Consider the following 15,631-nt stretch of genomic DNA (forward strand, 5'->3'; position numbering starts at 1 on the left):
TGGTCTTTCCTAAGAATAAGTGTTCTGGAAATTTTTTTAAAAGACTTTATTTTTTAAAAAGGTTGTTTCTTTACACTGACTGCATCTTTGACTCTAATATTTAGTTGAAAGAACAGAATAGAGTCAAATATATTGGTATAGACTTTCCATATTCTTAGGATAAGACAATTTTCTTCTGAAGGTATTTTGAAATGAGTGTTAGGGATGAAATGCCAATATAACTTTCCATCAGTGTGTGTGTGTGTTTGTGTATACATATGTAAAATATATATGTATGTATTCAGCTACACATTGATATATTATATATTTGTGTGTGTGTATATACATACACACACATATATGTATTTCTTGGATAGATACTACAAATGTACAAATATCTAAATAAATTTAACAGGAGGTAGAGAGAAGAATAGATTGTCTTTGGGAAATTGCAAAACTCTTCTTTTTTATGTTTTTGCAAGGCAAATGGGGTTAAGTGACTTGCCCAAGGCCACACAGCTAGGCAATTATTAAGTATCTGAGGCCAGATTTGAACCCAGGTACTCCTGACTCCAGGGCTGCGGCTCTATCCACTGTGCCACCTAGCTGCCTCCCAAAACTCTTCTAAAAAGTCCCTAAGACAAAGATCTATTGTGTTAAGACCTTTCATTAGGCTACAAGTCCTACAATACTAGCATCTAAGGAGAACTTAAAATGAGAACTATTTAAAGAACAATGGAGAAGCATATGATGGATATTTGCAGAATGTTTTATACACAGTAAGGAACTGTGAAGGAGATTTAGGGTAAAGGATTACAGAGAAACATATAATCAAAATATAATATAATCAACCTATCTTGTTGGTCATGTGATGAGGAAAAAGGGATAACTTATAGCCTGTGTGGTCCATTAGCCTGCATAGTTCATGAATGTCCTTGAAAATGGAGAAAAGGCAATAAAAGTTCCCACTATGTTAGATGAGTCCACTGTAGTGAACTTAAGGAACCACATCAACCAAAATCTTATATGATAAACAGGTATGGATGGTTTGTGAATGGTGCATCATTGGAGGAATAATCTACTTTTCAGCTTTTGCCATGAAGTAGGAAATGTGCTAGGGATATTGCTTTGGCAATAATATGGGGCCAAGAGTTGTCAATTTAGGAAGAGAGACAGACACAGAGACAAGGAAAAAGAGATAGTGAAAGGGAGGGAGTAAGGAAAGCAAGGAAGGAAGAGAGGAAAGAGACAGAGACAGAGAGAGTTAGAGAGAGAGACAGAGACAGAGACTGCTTATATATGGTGAAATGATCTCTCCAACTTTAAATAAAGAAGTTCTTTTTAAGGGAATAGTCAAAGTTCTGAATTTGAAGTCAAAATAATTAGATTTGAATCCCTGTCCTTTACTAGCTATGTGATCTTAGGCAGTTCACTCCATCTCTCTAAACCTGTTTCCTTGTAAAATGAGGAAGTTGGACAAGACAACCTGTAAGGTCCTTTACAATTTTAACATTATGTGGTTTTTAGGACATACCCATCTCTTCCTCCCCCTGGAGAAGTCTTACTGTAAGTACTTTCTAAGGTCAGGAAAAAAAAGGTTGATTTGTTTTATTGATACAGAGATATAACTAGGGCAGATCAACAAGAGATTTGTTCCCGGGTAGTATAAGTTCTAGGTAGAAACAACTGAGCTAAGCACTTAGCAAGAATAATTAGCTAAAAGAGGAAGCTACTAGATAGTATGCTTTCTCCTCAACTCTGTGTGACAGTAACCCAAGTGAACTCCTCCTTAGCCCATCCCTTCAGTGATCTCCCCAGTAGCAAACTGATAGCATCCCAAGGTTTCTGCCCCAAATGGCTTCTTGTTCCTAAGTTAGAGCTCTTTCTAAATCATTCCTCCTTAACTAAATTTGTCTTCAAAAGTTTATTTCTAACTTTATTTCTGACTTCCACCCTAGCTCTCTCATTGATGTCTGTAACATATTCACTCTGGCCTCCCTGGACCCTCCATTTGAGAAAGTATCCCTGCCACCTATACTCATTTTTAATCTAATTTATCCCCAATTTCAGGATTACTCTTTTTTTTTCCAGCTCCCTTTTATATGTCATCTTTCCTCACTTTAATCTAAGCTCTTTGAGGGTAGGAACTATCTTTCTTTTTTTTCTTGTATTTCCAACTTTTAGCATACTGCCTCCTACATAGTATAGTAAATTCTGTAATGATGTATCTAATTGAATCTGAGGACTCATTCTTTCTTGTTTTATGCTTCTTAACCTGGACATCAGAATAGTTTAAGAGATCTCTACATTTATCAAATTACTAACAGAGAAGAATAGCAAGAAGTAAACGAGAAGAGAAAATATGATTCTTTAGCAATGTCCCCATTTCATCAGATATCAGGCTGGAAAAGCCTAAGGACCAGTGAGAAGTTTGCTTTATTCTACTCAATCCCATCATCTTATTTCTAAGAAGTCAGAAGGCATTGAAACTATCACTGAAACTTAGATGTTTGAAGCTATTACCCTGGTAATAAGTTCTTGACCAAGGAGTTTTACTTTTTATGTACACACACGCAAACATATCTTTAAAGTCCCATGTTTTAAAAATATTGTAAAAATACATTTCTCCTCTAAGGAGTGCAATCAGCTCATAATTGAGGTCAAACAATTTGTATTAGGTATTTTTTTGTTGTTGTTGTCAAAGATGGAACATGCAAAACGACATAGAAAGAAACTATCACCAATAAAGAAAAAAAAGTCAGGGGGAATAACTTTTTTTTTAGGCTTTTGCAAGGTAAATGGAGTTAAGTGGCTTGCTCAAGGCCACACAGCTAGGTAATTAATTATTAAGTGTCTGAGACCAGATTTGAACCCAGGTACTCCTGACTCCAAGGCTGGTGCTTTATCCACTGCGCCACCTATCTGCCCTGGGGAATAACTTTTAATAGATACATAAGTTTGAGTAATTTACTTCAGAAAACTTCAACAGTTGCATTTCCATTCCAACATAGACTCAGTGTCTGTAGACTAAGTAAATGAACTTTATAAAAGAATATAAATTTGTTCTTTCAGCTCTTGAGAGTTATTGTTATAATTATCAAGGCCAAACTTCATCACAAACAACTGTATTAAAAAATGCTTTGAATATGAAAATAATCCTTCCAAAGACTATATCATGCTCTGTAAATACTAAGGAACTTAACATTATTTGAAACTCTTGACTAGTACCTGGATGTTAATGAAATAATGTGTTGATAAAACTTTAAATGTATAAATCCCTTTTGGATGATGTCAAATGAATATTTGGGATCATAATATTCTATTTTCTGGATTTTAGTTTTCTTCCTGCCTCCTCTTCTTCCTATTCCCTCAGATTATTACTTTACCATGTTTGTATAATTTCCTCCAATATTTGAGAATTCTGAGTCTATAACTGTTGGAACTGAGCTCCTTCTGGACTGTTAAATTGAATACTCTACCCTGAGTTATTGGAACAATCAAAATCCCTGGCAGTTAACATTTTGAATCTGGCTGGTAACTCCTTTGTTGTCATAACAACTTAAGCCCTCAAAACACTACTATTCCCAAATAGTAGCATGATTTTGTTTTTGAGTCATGCATTTATACCAATGAATATCTTCATTGTTAATTAGGACACATTTTATACAGAGCTTACCAATCCTGTTGAAGATTGCTTCCATGTACATACAAGCTCTTTGAGATCAGGAGCTATTTCTTTTTTGCTCTGTTTCACTCCCAACACCTAGCATAATGCCTTAAACATGGTATGTTCTTAAAAACACATGTTGAATTGAATTTACAATGCATTCAATCATTCATCAGGATGAATCACTTTTTTACTGAATTAATGGAAGAGAAATCAGTCTTTCCCCTCCCCCCACTTGACAAAAGTGGGTATCCTCTAGGTGAGGATATTTGGATCATTTTTTAAAAATGTATGAAGTATTCTTGTCCTAAATAGAGGAGTTTATTTTAGTGTAATGAAATAAAAAAGTTCCCAAGTTTTATTTGGTTTACACGAAACCTAGCTTCTTGGCTTTTCTCCTGATTTCTCACCCTTTTCCCCAAGAATTTTGAACATGGCTTTGTTGTTTCTGTTGTTCTTTTGGCTAGTAGAGAATTCTTTGGGGGAGAGATTCTATTGACTTGGCACAGCTTTTTTCTCTTTTACTAAAGTTCTGTAGGAATATCCAGTTTAGAATGAAAATAGCTTTCACTTAATTTTTTTTTTTTTGATGAGGGCTCAATCTAATTTCCTGTAAAGGATAGAATTTAGTAAGAAATAGTAAAGTGTCAAAGCTGGAAAAATCCTAGAAGTCTTACATTCTAATACATGTATATGTCTTTTGTTCACCCAGTTTCTGAATGTTGACTGCATTGGGAACACACTGGATGTTGAGGCAGGCTATTTCATTTGGATAATCCTCATTGTTACAAAGTTTTTCTTTACCTTGAGATAAAATTTCTCTCTCTAAAACTTCTACTCATTACTTTTTTCCTCTGGGTCTAGATAAAACAATTTTAATTTTTCTTTCAAAATATAACTCTTAGGGGCGGCTAGGTGGCTTAGTGGATAAAGCACCAGCCTTGGAGTCAGGAGTACCTGGGTTCAAATCTCATCTCAGACACTTAATAATTACCTAGCTGTGTGGCCTTGGGCAAGCCACTTAACCCCGTTTGCCTTGCAAAAACTAAAAAAAAAAATATAACTCTTAAAATACTTGAAGATAACTGTTACCCTCCCCTATATCCCCACACTGAAATTAGGCTAAGTATTCCTAATTTCACAAATTAATAATTGTATGACATAGTTTTAGGCCTCTTCTTTATTGTTGCTTTTCTTTGGATATATACTCTAATTTAGCATGATTATAGAATGGTATATTTAAGGCTGGAAGAAACCTTAAAGGTTAACTAGCTCAGTTCTTCCATTTTATAACTAAGGCTCAGATTATTGATGTTTTCCTAAATTATATCCCACAGAACTGAATATCATCCAAGATCTAGTATGACCAGAGCAGAATATATTCTAAGCAGCTTAAAGTTGCATTTTTTTGTACTGTCATATTATAACATTGACTGCTTTTAGTTCAAATGTTATTCACATGAACTGTATTCTAGTCACATCTGCCTCATTCATAGACATTGATTTTTCTGTTTTCAAATTTAGGACTTTATAATTATCTTATTAAATGTCATGTTGTTAAACTTAACCCATTATTCGAACCCATCTAAGCTTTTTGAATTCAGAATCTATTATTCAATGGATTAGCTATCCTTCCAAATTTCATGACATTCATAAATTTTGTAAGCATACTATATTTCTTCTTTAAAGTTGTTGATAAAAATGTTGAACAGAATAAGAACAAAGAGGAATTTTTTGGAAACTCCACTGGAGACATGTTTCTAAGATAATATTAATTTGTTCATTACCATCCTTTGGGACCAATCATTCAATGGGTTCTAGATAAACAGTACTATCATCCAGCTCTCTTGAAGGCTACTAGGTACTCTTTAATTGTCTCCTCATTTATTGTGGGCTTTTCCTTTGAACTTACCTTGGATTTTTCCTTTTGATTATTTTTAATTCTAAATTATACAGTTTAAAGATAATTCTTCTTGTTAGAGAAGACAAAAGCAAAAGAAAAGTCGAATAATTCTGCTTTCTCTTCATCTTCTATGATCATCATAACATTTAACATAGCAGAGTAATTTTACTTCTTCTTTTATCTTTTCCTTTCCTTTGTGTTGGGAAAGTAGAGAAGACAGATAATGTTAAAAGGGAGATTTGGATGCCTACAAAGGAAAATTTAATATGCATAAATGAGGCTAGACTAAGGGATTGGAAGAATCAAAATATGCAATCTGTTTACACTGGAAAAAATTGAAATAAAGCAGCAGAAAAGAGCAAGATCTTCCCATGTATACCTAGTCAGAACTATAGGAGATATAGCTGATGGCAGTGAGATTGCTCGCATCTTAGTTTAGTGAGCCTGATGACTACTCTAGTTTATATACCCTCTATAAATTCGGAAGATGAAAGTAACAATTTATTACCTGCTGAAAGTATGTAATTTGACTCTGCTTTTATGTTGAGTCCTTACTAAATTTCCCAGCAGATTAACCCATCTCTTTTCCTCACTACCTCTTCCTATGCTACACTGATATGACTCAAATCTTTTTGCTTGCTCTTGACTTAAGCATACAGATGTTTGCCAATAATGTGAGAAAAATGAGCACAATTATCACTTCAATAAAGAAAACCATTAGGTAGTCTTCTGAAAATGTACTTATATCTGCTAAACTCTCTGTACAGAACTCTTTTTGAGTTCTATAAAAATATTGATAAGAATGTGACCAAAGCTTGCAATATTTAAAACTACAAGATAATCTTTTAAAATTATGATTGTAATAATTATTGTGAATTCCATTCACATGGAAAGATAAGGGAATTTTGGTAAAATAAAAACTCAATAAATACTATGATATGACACTCAGTCAAAGTCAGATTAACAAAAATACTGCATCCAAAAAAGAAGGGGTTAGTTGGTTCCACTGTATTGTGCCATGTCAACCCATTTCTAGAATTTTATATTCTGTTTTTCCTGGTAAATGTTTTTTAAAGGACATTGACAAACTACTTGAGAAGAACATTACTATGACTATGAGAAGACTATGCCAAACAAGGACTGGTTAAATAAAGTGGAGCTATTCATCCCAAAGAAGAAATATTTAAGGGAACATAAAATAGTAGATCTTAAGTTTTTAAAGAGCTGCCATATGGAAAAGGGATTAGATTTTTTTCTCCTTGGCCTCAAAGGGTAAAAAGTAGGATCAGTGGGTGGAAGTTAATAGGAGACAAAGTTATTCTCCACATAGGAAAACATCCGCCTTTTCAGAACTGTTTAAAAGAATCTGAATGTTCATTTGTCAAGATTTCATGGCAGAGATTCATACATCAGTTGTGAGTTGTCCTAGAGGACCTTTAAGATCTCTTCTAATTCTGAGATTCTATTGCTTGATGTAGAATTTGGCAAAGAAAGAGTAAGTGTAGAAGACTGATGATGTTTGTCCTTCCTTATCAAAGAAGACCATGACATCAGGGAGGTGATGCCATGACAAGCATTTGAATTGGATTTGAGTGAAGGAGAGCTGTGCTAACTTGCCAGTCTCACTTTTTCCTTCATAGCCATCTGGTTCCAGTGACCAGATATGGATCAGGACAACTGGAGATGGCCATGGATGCAAGGCAATCAGGGTTAAGTGATGTGCCCATGGTCACACAGCTAGTAAGTGTCCAGTGTCTAGGGCTGGATTCAAACTCCTGTCCTCCTGACTCCAAGGTCAGTGCCCTATCCACTGTACCACATAATTGCCCCAGTAGAAGATAAAAAGGTGTTGGGATCCCTGGTCATAGGAGTACTGTTGTCAGCAAATATGTTGATTTAATTTTTATTTTTGGTTCAATGGATTGCATCATCCTGATGTACCTGTGGTTGAATTGTATTTTGTCAATGCCTCATGAAAACATAAAAGCTCATGTTTAGAGTGTATTTCTGGTTAAAACTGACAGAAGACATGATATATTTGTAGAGTTTAATGGAAAATTTATTTTTTTTTACCAGAACATAAGTGTTGTTTAGGTTAGGCAAGAGTTAGAGTACAGACAAATAACATGTTTGAGAGATGCATGAGCAGCTATTTTTGAAATGTGTTCTCTGTAGTCATAATGACCAACTCTTTAAAGGAGAACTGAAACAATCAATAATATTGAAAGAGTTCATTTTAATGACTGAGGGAAACAAATATCATGGATTATAGTTAAGTGAAATAAAATTCTTAAGCAAAATTCTATTGCTGATTTAAAAATCAAATCAAATATCATAGGGGTGGCTAGGTGGCACAGTGGATAGAGCACTGGCCCTGGAGTCAGGAGTATCTGAGTTAAAATCTGGCCTTAGACACTTAATAATTACCTAGCTGTGTGGCCTTGGGCAAGCCACTTAACCCCATTGCCTAGCAAAAACCTAAAAAAAAAAACTTTCCAAGGGTAAACTGGTACCATTATGTCATATTTTGCTGCCTATAGGGATCATCAACTCTTGTTGCTTAGGAAAAACTCCAAATCAATGATTAATTCTAGGTGGCATTAAACTGTGGGTGATATGAAGGCACATTGATTTGAAGATCTGAAGAGAATTGAAATTAATTAGCTTTTACCTGTTACCCTCCTTCCTTCCTATTTCCTCCCTTTCATGCTTGTTAAAGAAATCACCCAGTAGAGGTGAACATGCAAACTTCACAGAGATCAGTCAGAAAGTAGCCTTTAATCAACTTCTTCCACATCAGTGTTTGCCTTAAGCATCAGTGCCACATCAGAAGCCTGTGCTGGACACTGTGAAGTTTGCCTTTGACCTTCTGCCATGGATGGTGGGGACTGACTGTTGGGCTCACATACAGAGAGCACAAGTGGATACTGATCACTTGCTGTAGGCTGCAAGAGCTGATTATTAGCCTCTTGGGTTGGCTGTAGGGGTGGATCATCCACATCTGCTGCAATTTGTGGGGGTGGGCTTGGAGCCTTTTCAAATGGTGGGAGGGACTGCCTGCCTGCTTCTGTTGATGTTTGGGAGGGGTGACTGTCAGTTTTTGCCATAGACTGACTTTGGGAAACTGCCCTTGGTAAGAGAGACTGATTTTCAGTCTTTGGTGGAGGTGGGACCTCCCCACCTTCCTGAGACTTAGATAGAGGATTTGGTTGGGCTAGGGAACTCCCAGAGCTGCAAGTTTGAGGACTAGGTAACTCTGGCTCTGTATTTTCACAGGATTGGTCATGATGGGTTACCATGAAAGCTGTTGCCAGATTTCTCAGCACATTTTCATCAGTACTGGCTATCTGTGCACCAGCTGTTCCATCAACAGAGACTGTGTCAGGTTCTTCTTCAGAGGTGTTCTCATTTTCTTCTTTTTCAGAGATTTTGGCCTCTTTAATTTTTTTGTAGAGCTCATTCCTCTCCTCATGCAGAGCTCTACAGAGGTTCTCTAGTCTTCCAATTTTCATCACAAAGCACTCATATTCTTTAGTCCTCACTGCTTTCTGTGATTTTAGAAAGGAGAAGAAAAAATTAGGGTCACGAATCTATTTACACAAATCTCTGGTCTAATTCTACATCATTTTTGTGCTTATTATTGTTGGCTATATTTTCATATGGCAGGTCCTGAAGAGCCTGGCTATTTTTCAAAGACAATCATTTTTGCCATTATGTTGCAGGCCTTGTTTTAGCAAGGCTGTTTTGGCTGGAACCTAGAAAAGCTGTGACAGAATTTTCTCACCTCTTCAATCATGTCCAGGAGTGCTTTGTTGCAGTTTTCAAATCTTGATTTCCATGTGGCTGTATCCTTTTCCAGCTTTTTCATTTTCTTTGTTGTCTATAATGATGATAGCATTTATATAGTGCTTTATACATTATATAGCATTGTTATAATATATAAAGTGTTACTATAAAACACTGTTCAAATATTATCAGATATTATCATAATTTATCCTTAGAATAACCCTGGAAGTTCTATTATCAGCTACATTGTAGGCATGAGGAACCTGAGGTAGAGTTTAAGTGATTTGCCCAGGATCACACAGCTAAAAATGAATGGGGTCAAAAATGAATTTACCTTCCTGACTCTAGGTCCCATATTGTATTTACCTGTGCCACTTAACTGTTACTATTAAAATCATCAGAGTATAAGAAATTGATACACTTAAGACTGTAGCTATTTTCTCTTCCACTCCTTCCAAAAAGAGATATTTTTATTACCAACTACTAAGAAACAATGAATTTTCCATAGCAAAGAGTAAAGATTTAGGAATGTCAGAATGATAGAATTGGAAGGGATCCTATCCAATTTTCATTTTCTAGGTAGGGAAACAAGCATATAGACTAGAGGTATAGTAAATGGAAGAACCCAGATTCCAACTTTTTGTTGTCATTCAGTTGTTTCAATTGTACCCAACTCTTTGTGATCCCGTTTTGTGTTTTCTTGGCAAAGATAATGGAGTGGTTTTGCCATTTCTTTCTCCATCTCATTTTACAGGTGAGAAACCTGAGACAGAATTAAATGGCTTGCCCAGGATTACAAAGCTAGTAACTGTCTGGGACCAAATTTGAACTCAGGACGATGAATCTCCTTGACTTTAGGCCCAGCTGTCCACCTAGTTGCCCTTCAGATTCTAATCCCAATCCTCAAATCTAGTAAAATTTCCCCTGTACTCTATGCCTTCTTCATACTTTAATTCCTGGATCTACTTATTCTTTCTTCTAGTGTGGAATAGTAACTTTAAGCTTGCATTAGATTTTTTTTTTTTGGTTTCCTAAATTAAACCATTGACTTCTTATGAACTTGCAGTTCACTGAACTCCTTACATCTTTCCCCAAACTAACGGCTGTCATCTAGCAAAGAATCCTGTCTCTTGTAAGAAGAAATCTCTGTGTGAGGTTGACGTTTTGAATCCAAGTGTAAATTTATCTCTGTTAAATTTCATCTTATTAGGTGCTATTCTTCTTGTTCTTTCTTTCATAAGTTCAGAGGATTCATCAGAAGCTTGTACTTCTCTTGCATCTATCAAAATATCTACCACTGAATTGAATAGTATTTCAGAGCCAGATTTCAGAGCAATGTTCTTAAACCATCCGATTCAACCCCTTCATTTAAGGGGTAAGGAAACTGAAACCCAGTGAGGGGAAGTGAATAAAAATTTAATTAGAAGTCACATATAATTGAAAAATATATTTGGCACATCTAGGTACTTTTTCTCTAGCTTCCATATGTGAACTCTGGATACCCTGTACTTTCATCAAACCTTTGTTTTGTTTCTTTTATATATACAAGCTTACAACTAGAAATCATTATTGACAGTAATTATAAATGAAAAATCAACCCTCAATAGAGTATGAGCTCATTTCTCCAATTTAAGACCATGGTTTTTTGCTCATACTTAGAAGAGAAAATAACTTCTGGAATCAACCTAGCAATGAGAATGGATTTATCATTATCATGAGCATTATTTTCACTTTAAATCACTTTAGCTATATTCTCTTGTGTGATTTAAAGCTCTGTTTGTACTTTCTAACTTTGTTTCTTAATGGTGAAAAATGAAGCCATCTCAAATCCTTGACTTTTTTTGTGTTAATTCTGATTTTTTTAGGCTTTAATAGATCAATCACTCTAGAAAGCAAGATCTAATTTCTAATTTTAAATTGTCTAAATTAAATTTCTTAATATTAGCTGCTTAATATACATATATATATATATATATAGTTCAGCTATATGTATTTCAAACATGCTAATTTGTTTTAACTTGATTGCTATTTTAGAGAACATTTTGATTCTAATCCAAATTATGAGTTTCTTTAGTTTGATTCCTTTGGTGAAAAATAGGGAAAGAACTCAGAAAACTGCATCATCTTCACCTTAACTCACAAGCTACAATCCTTATCATGTCCACTTATAAAGCAAACTTTGTCAAAATAAGGTGGAATATTTATTGTAGTTCTTCTGGCTATGAGCAGAGAAGGCCTGGTTTGAACCTCCCCGGCCCTCCCTTCTGCCATGACCTTAGGTCTGAGGTTGGGGGTTGTGGAGGCCTGTCTAGCTTTTGTGCAGCTCATGGTTCAGGCACAATTAAAGCCCAAGACTGTAAATGTGATCATTATGTATTTCTTAACCATTATAACCATGTATAAAAGTGTTCTACCACTTTAAAAATTAGGTTCCTATCATTCTAAAAATGTATCACTGAATCAGTTTTTGAGAATTGTACCCCAACTCCATTTTCACTGTAAGTCTATAATTTTTATTGTATAATTTTGTTTAGTATTAGGTATTTTGGGAGCACATGGGTCAGGTTATGGCAGCATTACTTGTGTATACATATGTATATACATTATATATATATATCATATTTTATTAAGAAGTAAGGGAAATAACATGATGACCTGGGATAGAAGAATCTAGTGACTAGATTGGAGATCTGGGTTATAGTCCAAACTCAATAATTAGCTATAACCTTAGACCCATCACCCCATCACTTTGGACCTCAGTTTCCCATGAAATGGTAGAGTTGGGCTAAATTTTTCCAAGGTTTGTTCCCATTCTACAATTCCACAGTTCAAAAATGGAGATTTAAAGCAATTATTTACATTTTTTAAAAAGCAAAATGATATTTAAGTTCTAAGGCATAGTTTGCAGCTTAGGGCATAACAGCTTTTAATTTCAGTGAATAATAAGTTATTGTAGATCTTCAGGTTGCCCTTTCTTTAACTCTCAGTAAACAGTAAAGAGAAAGTTTAACTTTCTTTCCCCATACCAAGAAAACAAGTGAGAGACTATTTTACCACAAACTTACCAATAAAAAACATCCACAACCTCTTCCAAATCTATAAACATTTCATGATTCTATGAGAGGAACTGTGGTGTCATAGCAAGAAATGAATGAGCCCAAAGGAGAATTGGTTGTCAAAGTGGAAAATACCGGTATGGTTGGGATGATAAGTGGTACTCACTTTATCCATTTCCTGCTTGAAAGTGGCAAATACCTCATTGCTTTTTGCCAGTGTATTCTGGAACTCTTCAAACCTTTCAGAGTAGAGAGTAAGCTGCAGACAAAGGAAAAGAGGGGAATCTATTATAGGAGTTGTATTCAGAATGATTTAAGATCAAAACACTATGTTGTGGATTATTATTTGGGAAGAAAAATGATTATGAGTGCATACAGTGTGATTCTAGAAATAGTTGTGGCTCTGATAGCCCTTAGGGACTCAGCCTAGGTTTCAATGAAAACTAGCTCAACTTATTTAGTGAGTGCTTACTGCATGCATGGCCCTGGCCTGGAGCTGTGCAGGGTTAGCAGATAAAAAAGTATGAGTCTCTGTCCTCAAGGAGCTTATATTCTATTTGGGGGAGGGAATAAATACATTCCCAAGAAATAAATACAGGTAGATACATAAAAGAAACATAAACTCTAATCCTTCTTAAATATGTCAACTTAAATTTTCATACAACCATAGAAATTCAGAGTTGTAAAGGACCTTAGAAAGTATCAAGTTCAACCTTTACCTGAACAAGATTCCCTATTATAATATCCCCAGTAGATATATCTCTGAACCAGACTCCGAGATTAGCTTTGTTCCAAGGTATCCTTTCATTTAGAAATGACAATGACTGAATCTATTTCATTACAAGGAATCTATTTTTAATGAGTAAAAATTTTAAAGGATGATTCAAAAAATAAAAATAAAGCTATTCTTTATTTAGAATCTGTATCTAAAGACCTATGAAATTAATCTTGGAAACAAGTCTAGTGATCAACAACAGAAGTGACTGTTGTGGGATATTTGGTAGTCTCCTCCTTTGTAGCTAACTCCACGATCAAGTTCCTTGACTGAGGTAAGAATCATGGTTCATAGAAGGTCAATCATTGATTTTCTGAATCTTCTTTTTCCTTTGATTGTGTTGGGTAGGTGTATTATTTGGCTGATAATGTTGGCGTTCCAAATCTGTGAATGTTCCTCCCTATTGAATTGCTGATTGTGACATTATGAAAATTGTATCTTTAAGTAGCAATTGTGTTCCACTGATTTTTTAGGCTGTTGATTCTGTCCTTTGATCCTGAATGATTGAAAAATGAAGGTCCATGAATTGGAGTTTAATGCAGACCTGAGAAATTAACACAATCTCAGGGGATCTTTAAGTTCCATTCTAGAGCTAATAGTCTGTGATTTTGACAATACCAAAGTCTGTTGGAAACCCTTAAAAATTGTTTTTAAATTGAATTAGGAATTTCCAGTACTTTATAAAACATGCTTTTAAAAAAACTCTCCTATTAAATTTTGTTGTATGATTAAAACAAACATCCTCGCAGCATAGTGTTTTCCATTTTAAAAGGAGAATTCTTTTAAACTTAATGTTGAATTTCGGGATTTGAGAAGTTTTTTCCCTGTCTTTTTAGTGGTATTGGCCAATTTTTTGATGTTCAGATTTGGGGATATAGAGAGTCAGAAGAGGAGAAAGGCTGAGATTAAATAGAAGTGATTACATGAAGACGTCTAGAAACATCCTTGCCTTATGGGCAGGTGGATTATGGGGAGCAGTAGGGAGAGCATGAAGTTAAAACACGATAGACTCTGACAAGATTTTGTAACAAGTCTATTTTTGTGGGTTTTTATTTAATAATAGTCTAGAATAAAGCACACTAGAAGGGAAAGTTCATGATTCCCCCCTCCCATAAAATAACATTATCCATAAAAGATTTATTTAGCTTCTCATAAACAAATAGTTCTTAACTATATGCAAAATAGATTTATGCACTTCTTGCATCATCTCTGCTAAATTTGGAAGCCTTCTGACTTTCTTGCCTCTGGCTGATTTATTCTTCAAGTATCCCATAATAATTGGGGACATTTCTCCTTGAAACTCTAGGGAGGCCACAATCTTTGCTTGAATAATTCCAAGGGAAGGTTTCTTTCATTTGAATGTATCATTGCCTTTTCTCTCATAGAATGACTTCTAATGTTTCTCTGGTTTCTTTGTTTACTGTCTCCTGCCTCTCTGGGACATATTCTAGGAACTTGCTGGTTCCCAGTCTCTGCCTATTGAAAACCTCTTCCTTCAATGTCCAACAAAGATACCACCTATTCCCTAAACCTTTCTTGGTCCCACATCTCTCCATCTCCAGATGAAAGCAATATTTGCATCCTCAAATTTTTCTAGAATATTTTGCATTAATTTCTACTTAGCCTTTATTCTTTCTATCTTGTAAATAATTTATGTATTGTATTGTATAGTGTTGTGTTGTATTGTATTGTATACAGCTGTTGTCAAAGTGGAGAGAGCCTGCTAGTTTTGAAATCAGAAAAATCTGAGTTCACATATGACTTTATATATGTGATAAATCATTTAATTTCTGAATTTTCCTCAACTGTAAAATGTAGATTAACAATAGCACCTCAAAGGGTGGTAAGAATCCAGGGAGACAGTATTTGTACTCCTTTGTTATAATTCTTTACATCCCCTCCCCATTAGATTAGAAACTCCATAAGGTTAGGGACTGTTCTTTTTGCTTTTGCTTTTCAGCTTTATATCTCAAATGTCTTCCATGGAACCTTGAACAAATTAAGATCACAAGAGTCATAGATTTAGAGTTGGATGTGACCTTATAAGCTATTGAATACAACTCCTAACACTCATTTTATAGATGAGGAAATCAGGCTTAGATGGGTTAAGATATTTATAGAATCATAAGACCCTAAATGTAGAGCTGAAAAGGATCTTAAAAGCCATTGAGCCCAATGCTTTCATTTTTTCTCATATGAGGAAACTGAGGTACAGAGTTTTTAAACTCAGGTACTATTTTTCTAGATACAATGGAACTGATGTATTTTTGTTTAATTGAATCAAAATGAAGATGAAACCAGAGTGATAGTGAGAGAGGATATTAAATAACAAATAAGCTGAGAAAGTCATTGCCATATCTTATCAGCATTTAACCTTACATCTTCAGCTTGTAATAAGAAATAGCACAAATGATCAGGTAGGAGATGAGGAAGCTATCCAGCTTTTGAGTTATTTTGGTTATATC

The 15,631-nt window shown here is 35.0% G+C and overlaps 1 protein-coding gene across 1 annotated transcript in view; it reads right to left on the minus strand.

Moving 5' to 3' along the window:
• Nucleotides 1–439: 439 nt before the first annotated feature.
• TXLNB (taxilin beta) overlaps nucleotides 440–15,631 on the minus strand; it is a 78,661-nt gene continuing 63,469 nt past the window's right edge. The window contains exons 8-10 of the mRNA XM_074187705.1: nucleotides 12,558–12,650; nucleotides 9,334–9,429; nucleotides 440–9,097 (exon numbers count right to left, since the gene is read on the minus strand). Coding sequence (XP_074043806.1) covers nucleotides 8,327–9,097; nucleotides 9,334–9,429; nucleotides 12,558–12,650 — 960 coding nt within the window. The 3' untranslated portion in view covers nucleotides 440–8,326. The remainder of the gene's footprint in view (nucleotides 9,098–9,333; nucleotides 9,430–12,557; nucleotides 12,651–15,631) is intronic.

Source organism: Macrotis lagotis, chromosome 5 (genome assembly GCF_037893015.1).
Source record: "Macrotis lagotis isolate mMagLag1 chromosome 5, bilby.v1.9.chrom.fasta, whole genome shotgun sequence".
Classification (NCBI taxonomy): Eukaryota; Metazoa; Chordata; class Mammalia; order Peramelemorphia; family Peramelidae; genus Macrotis; species Macrotis lagotis.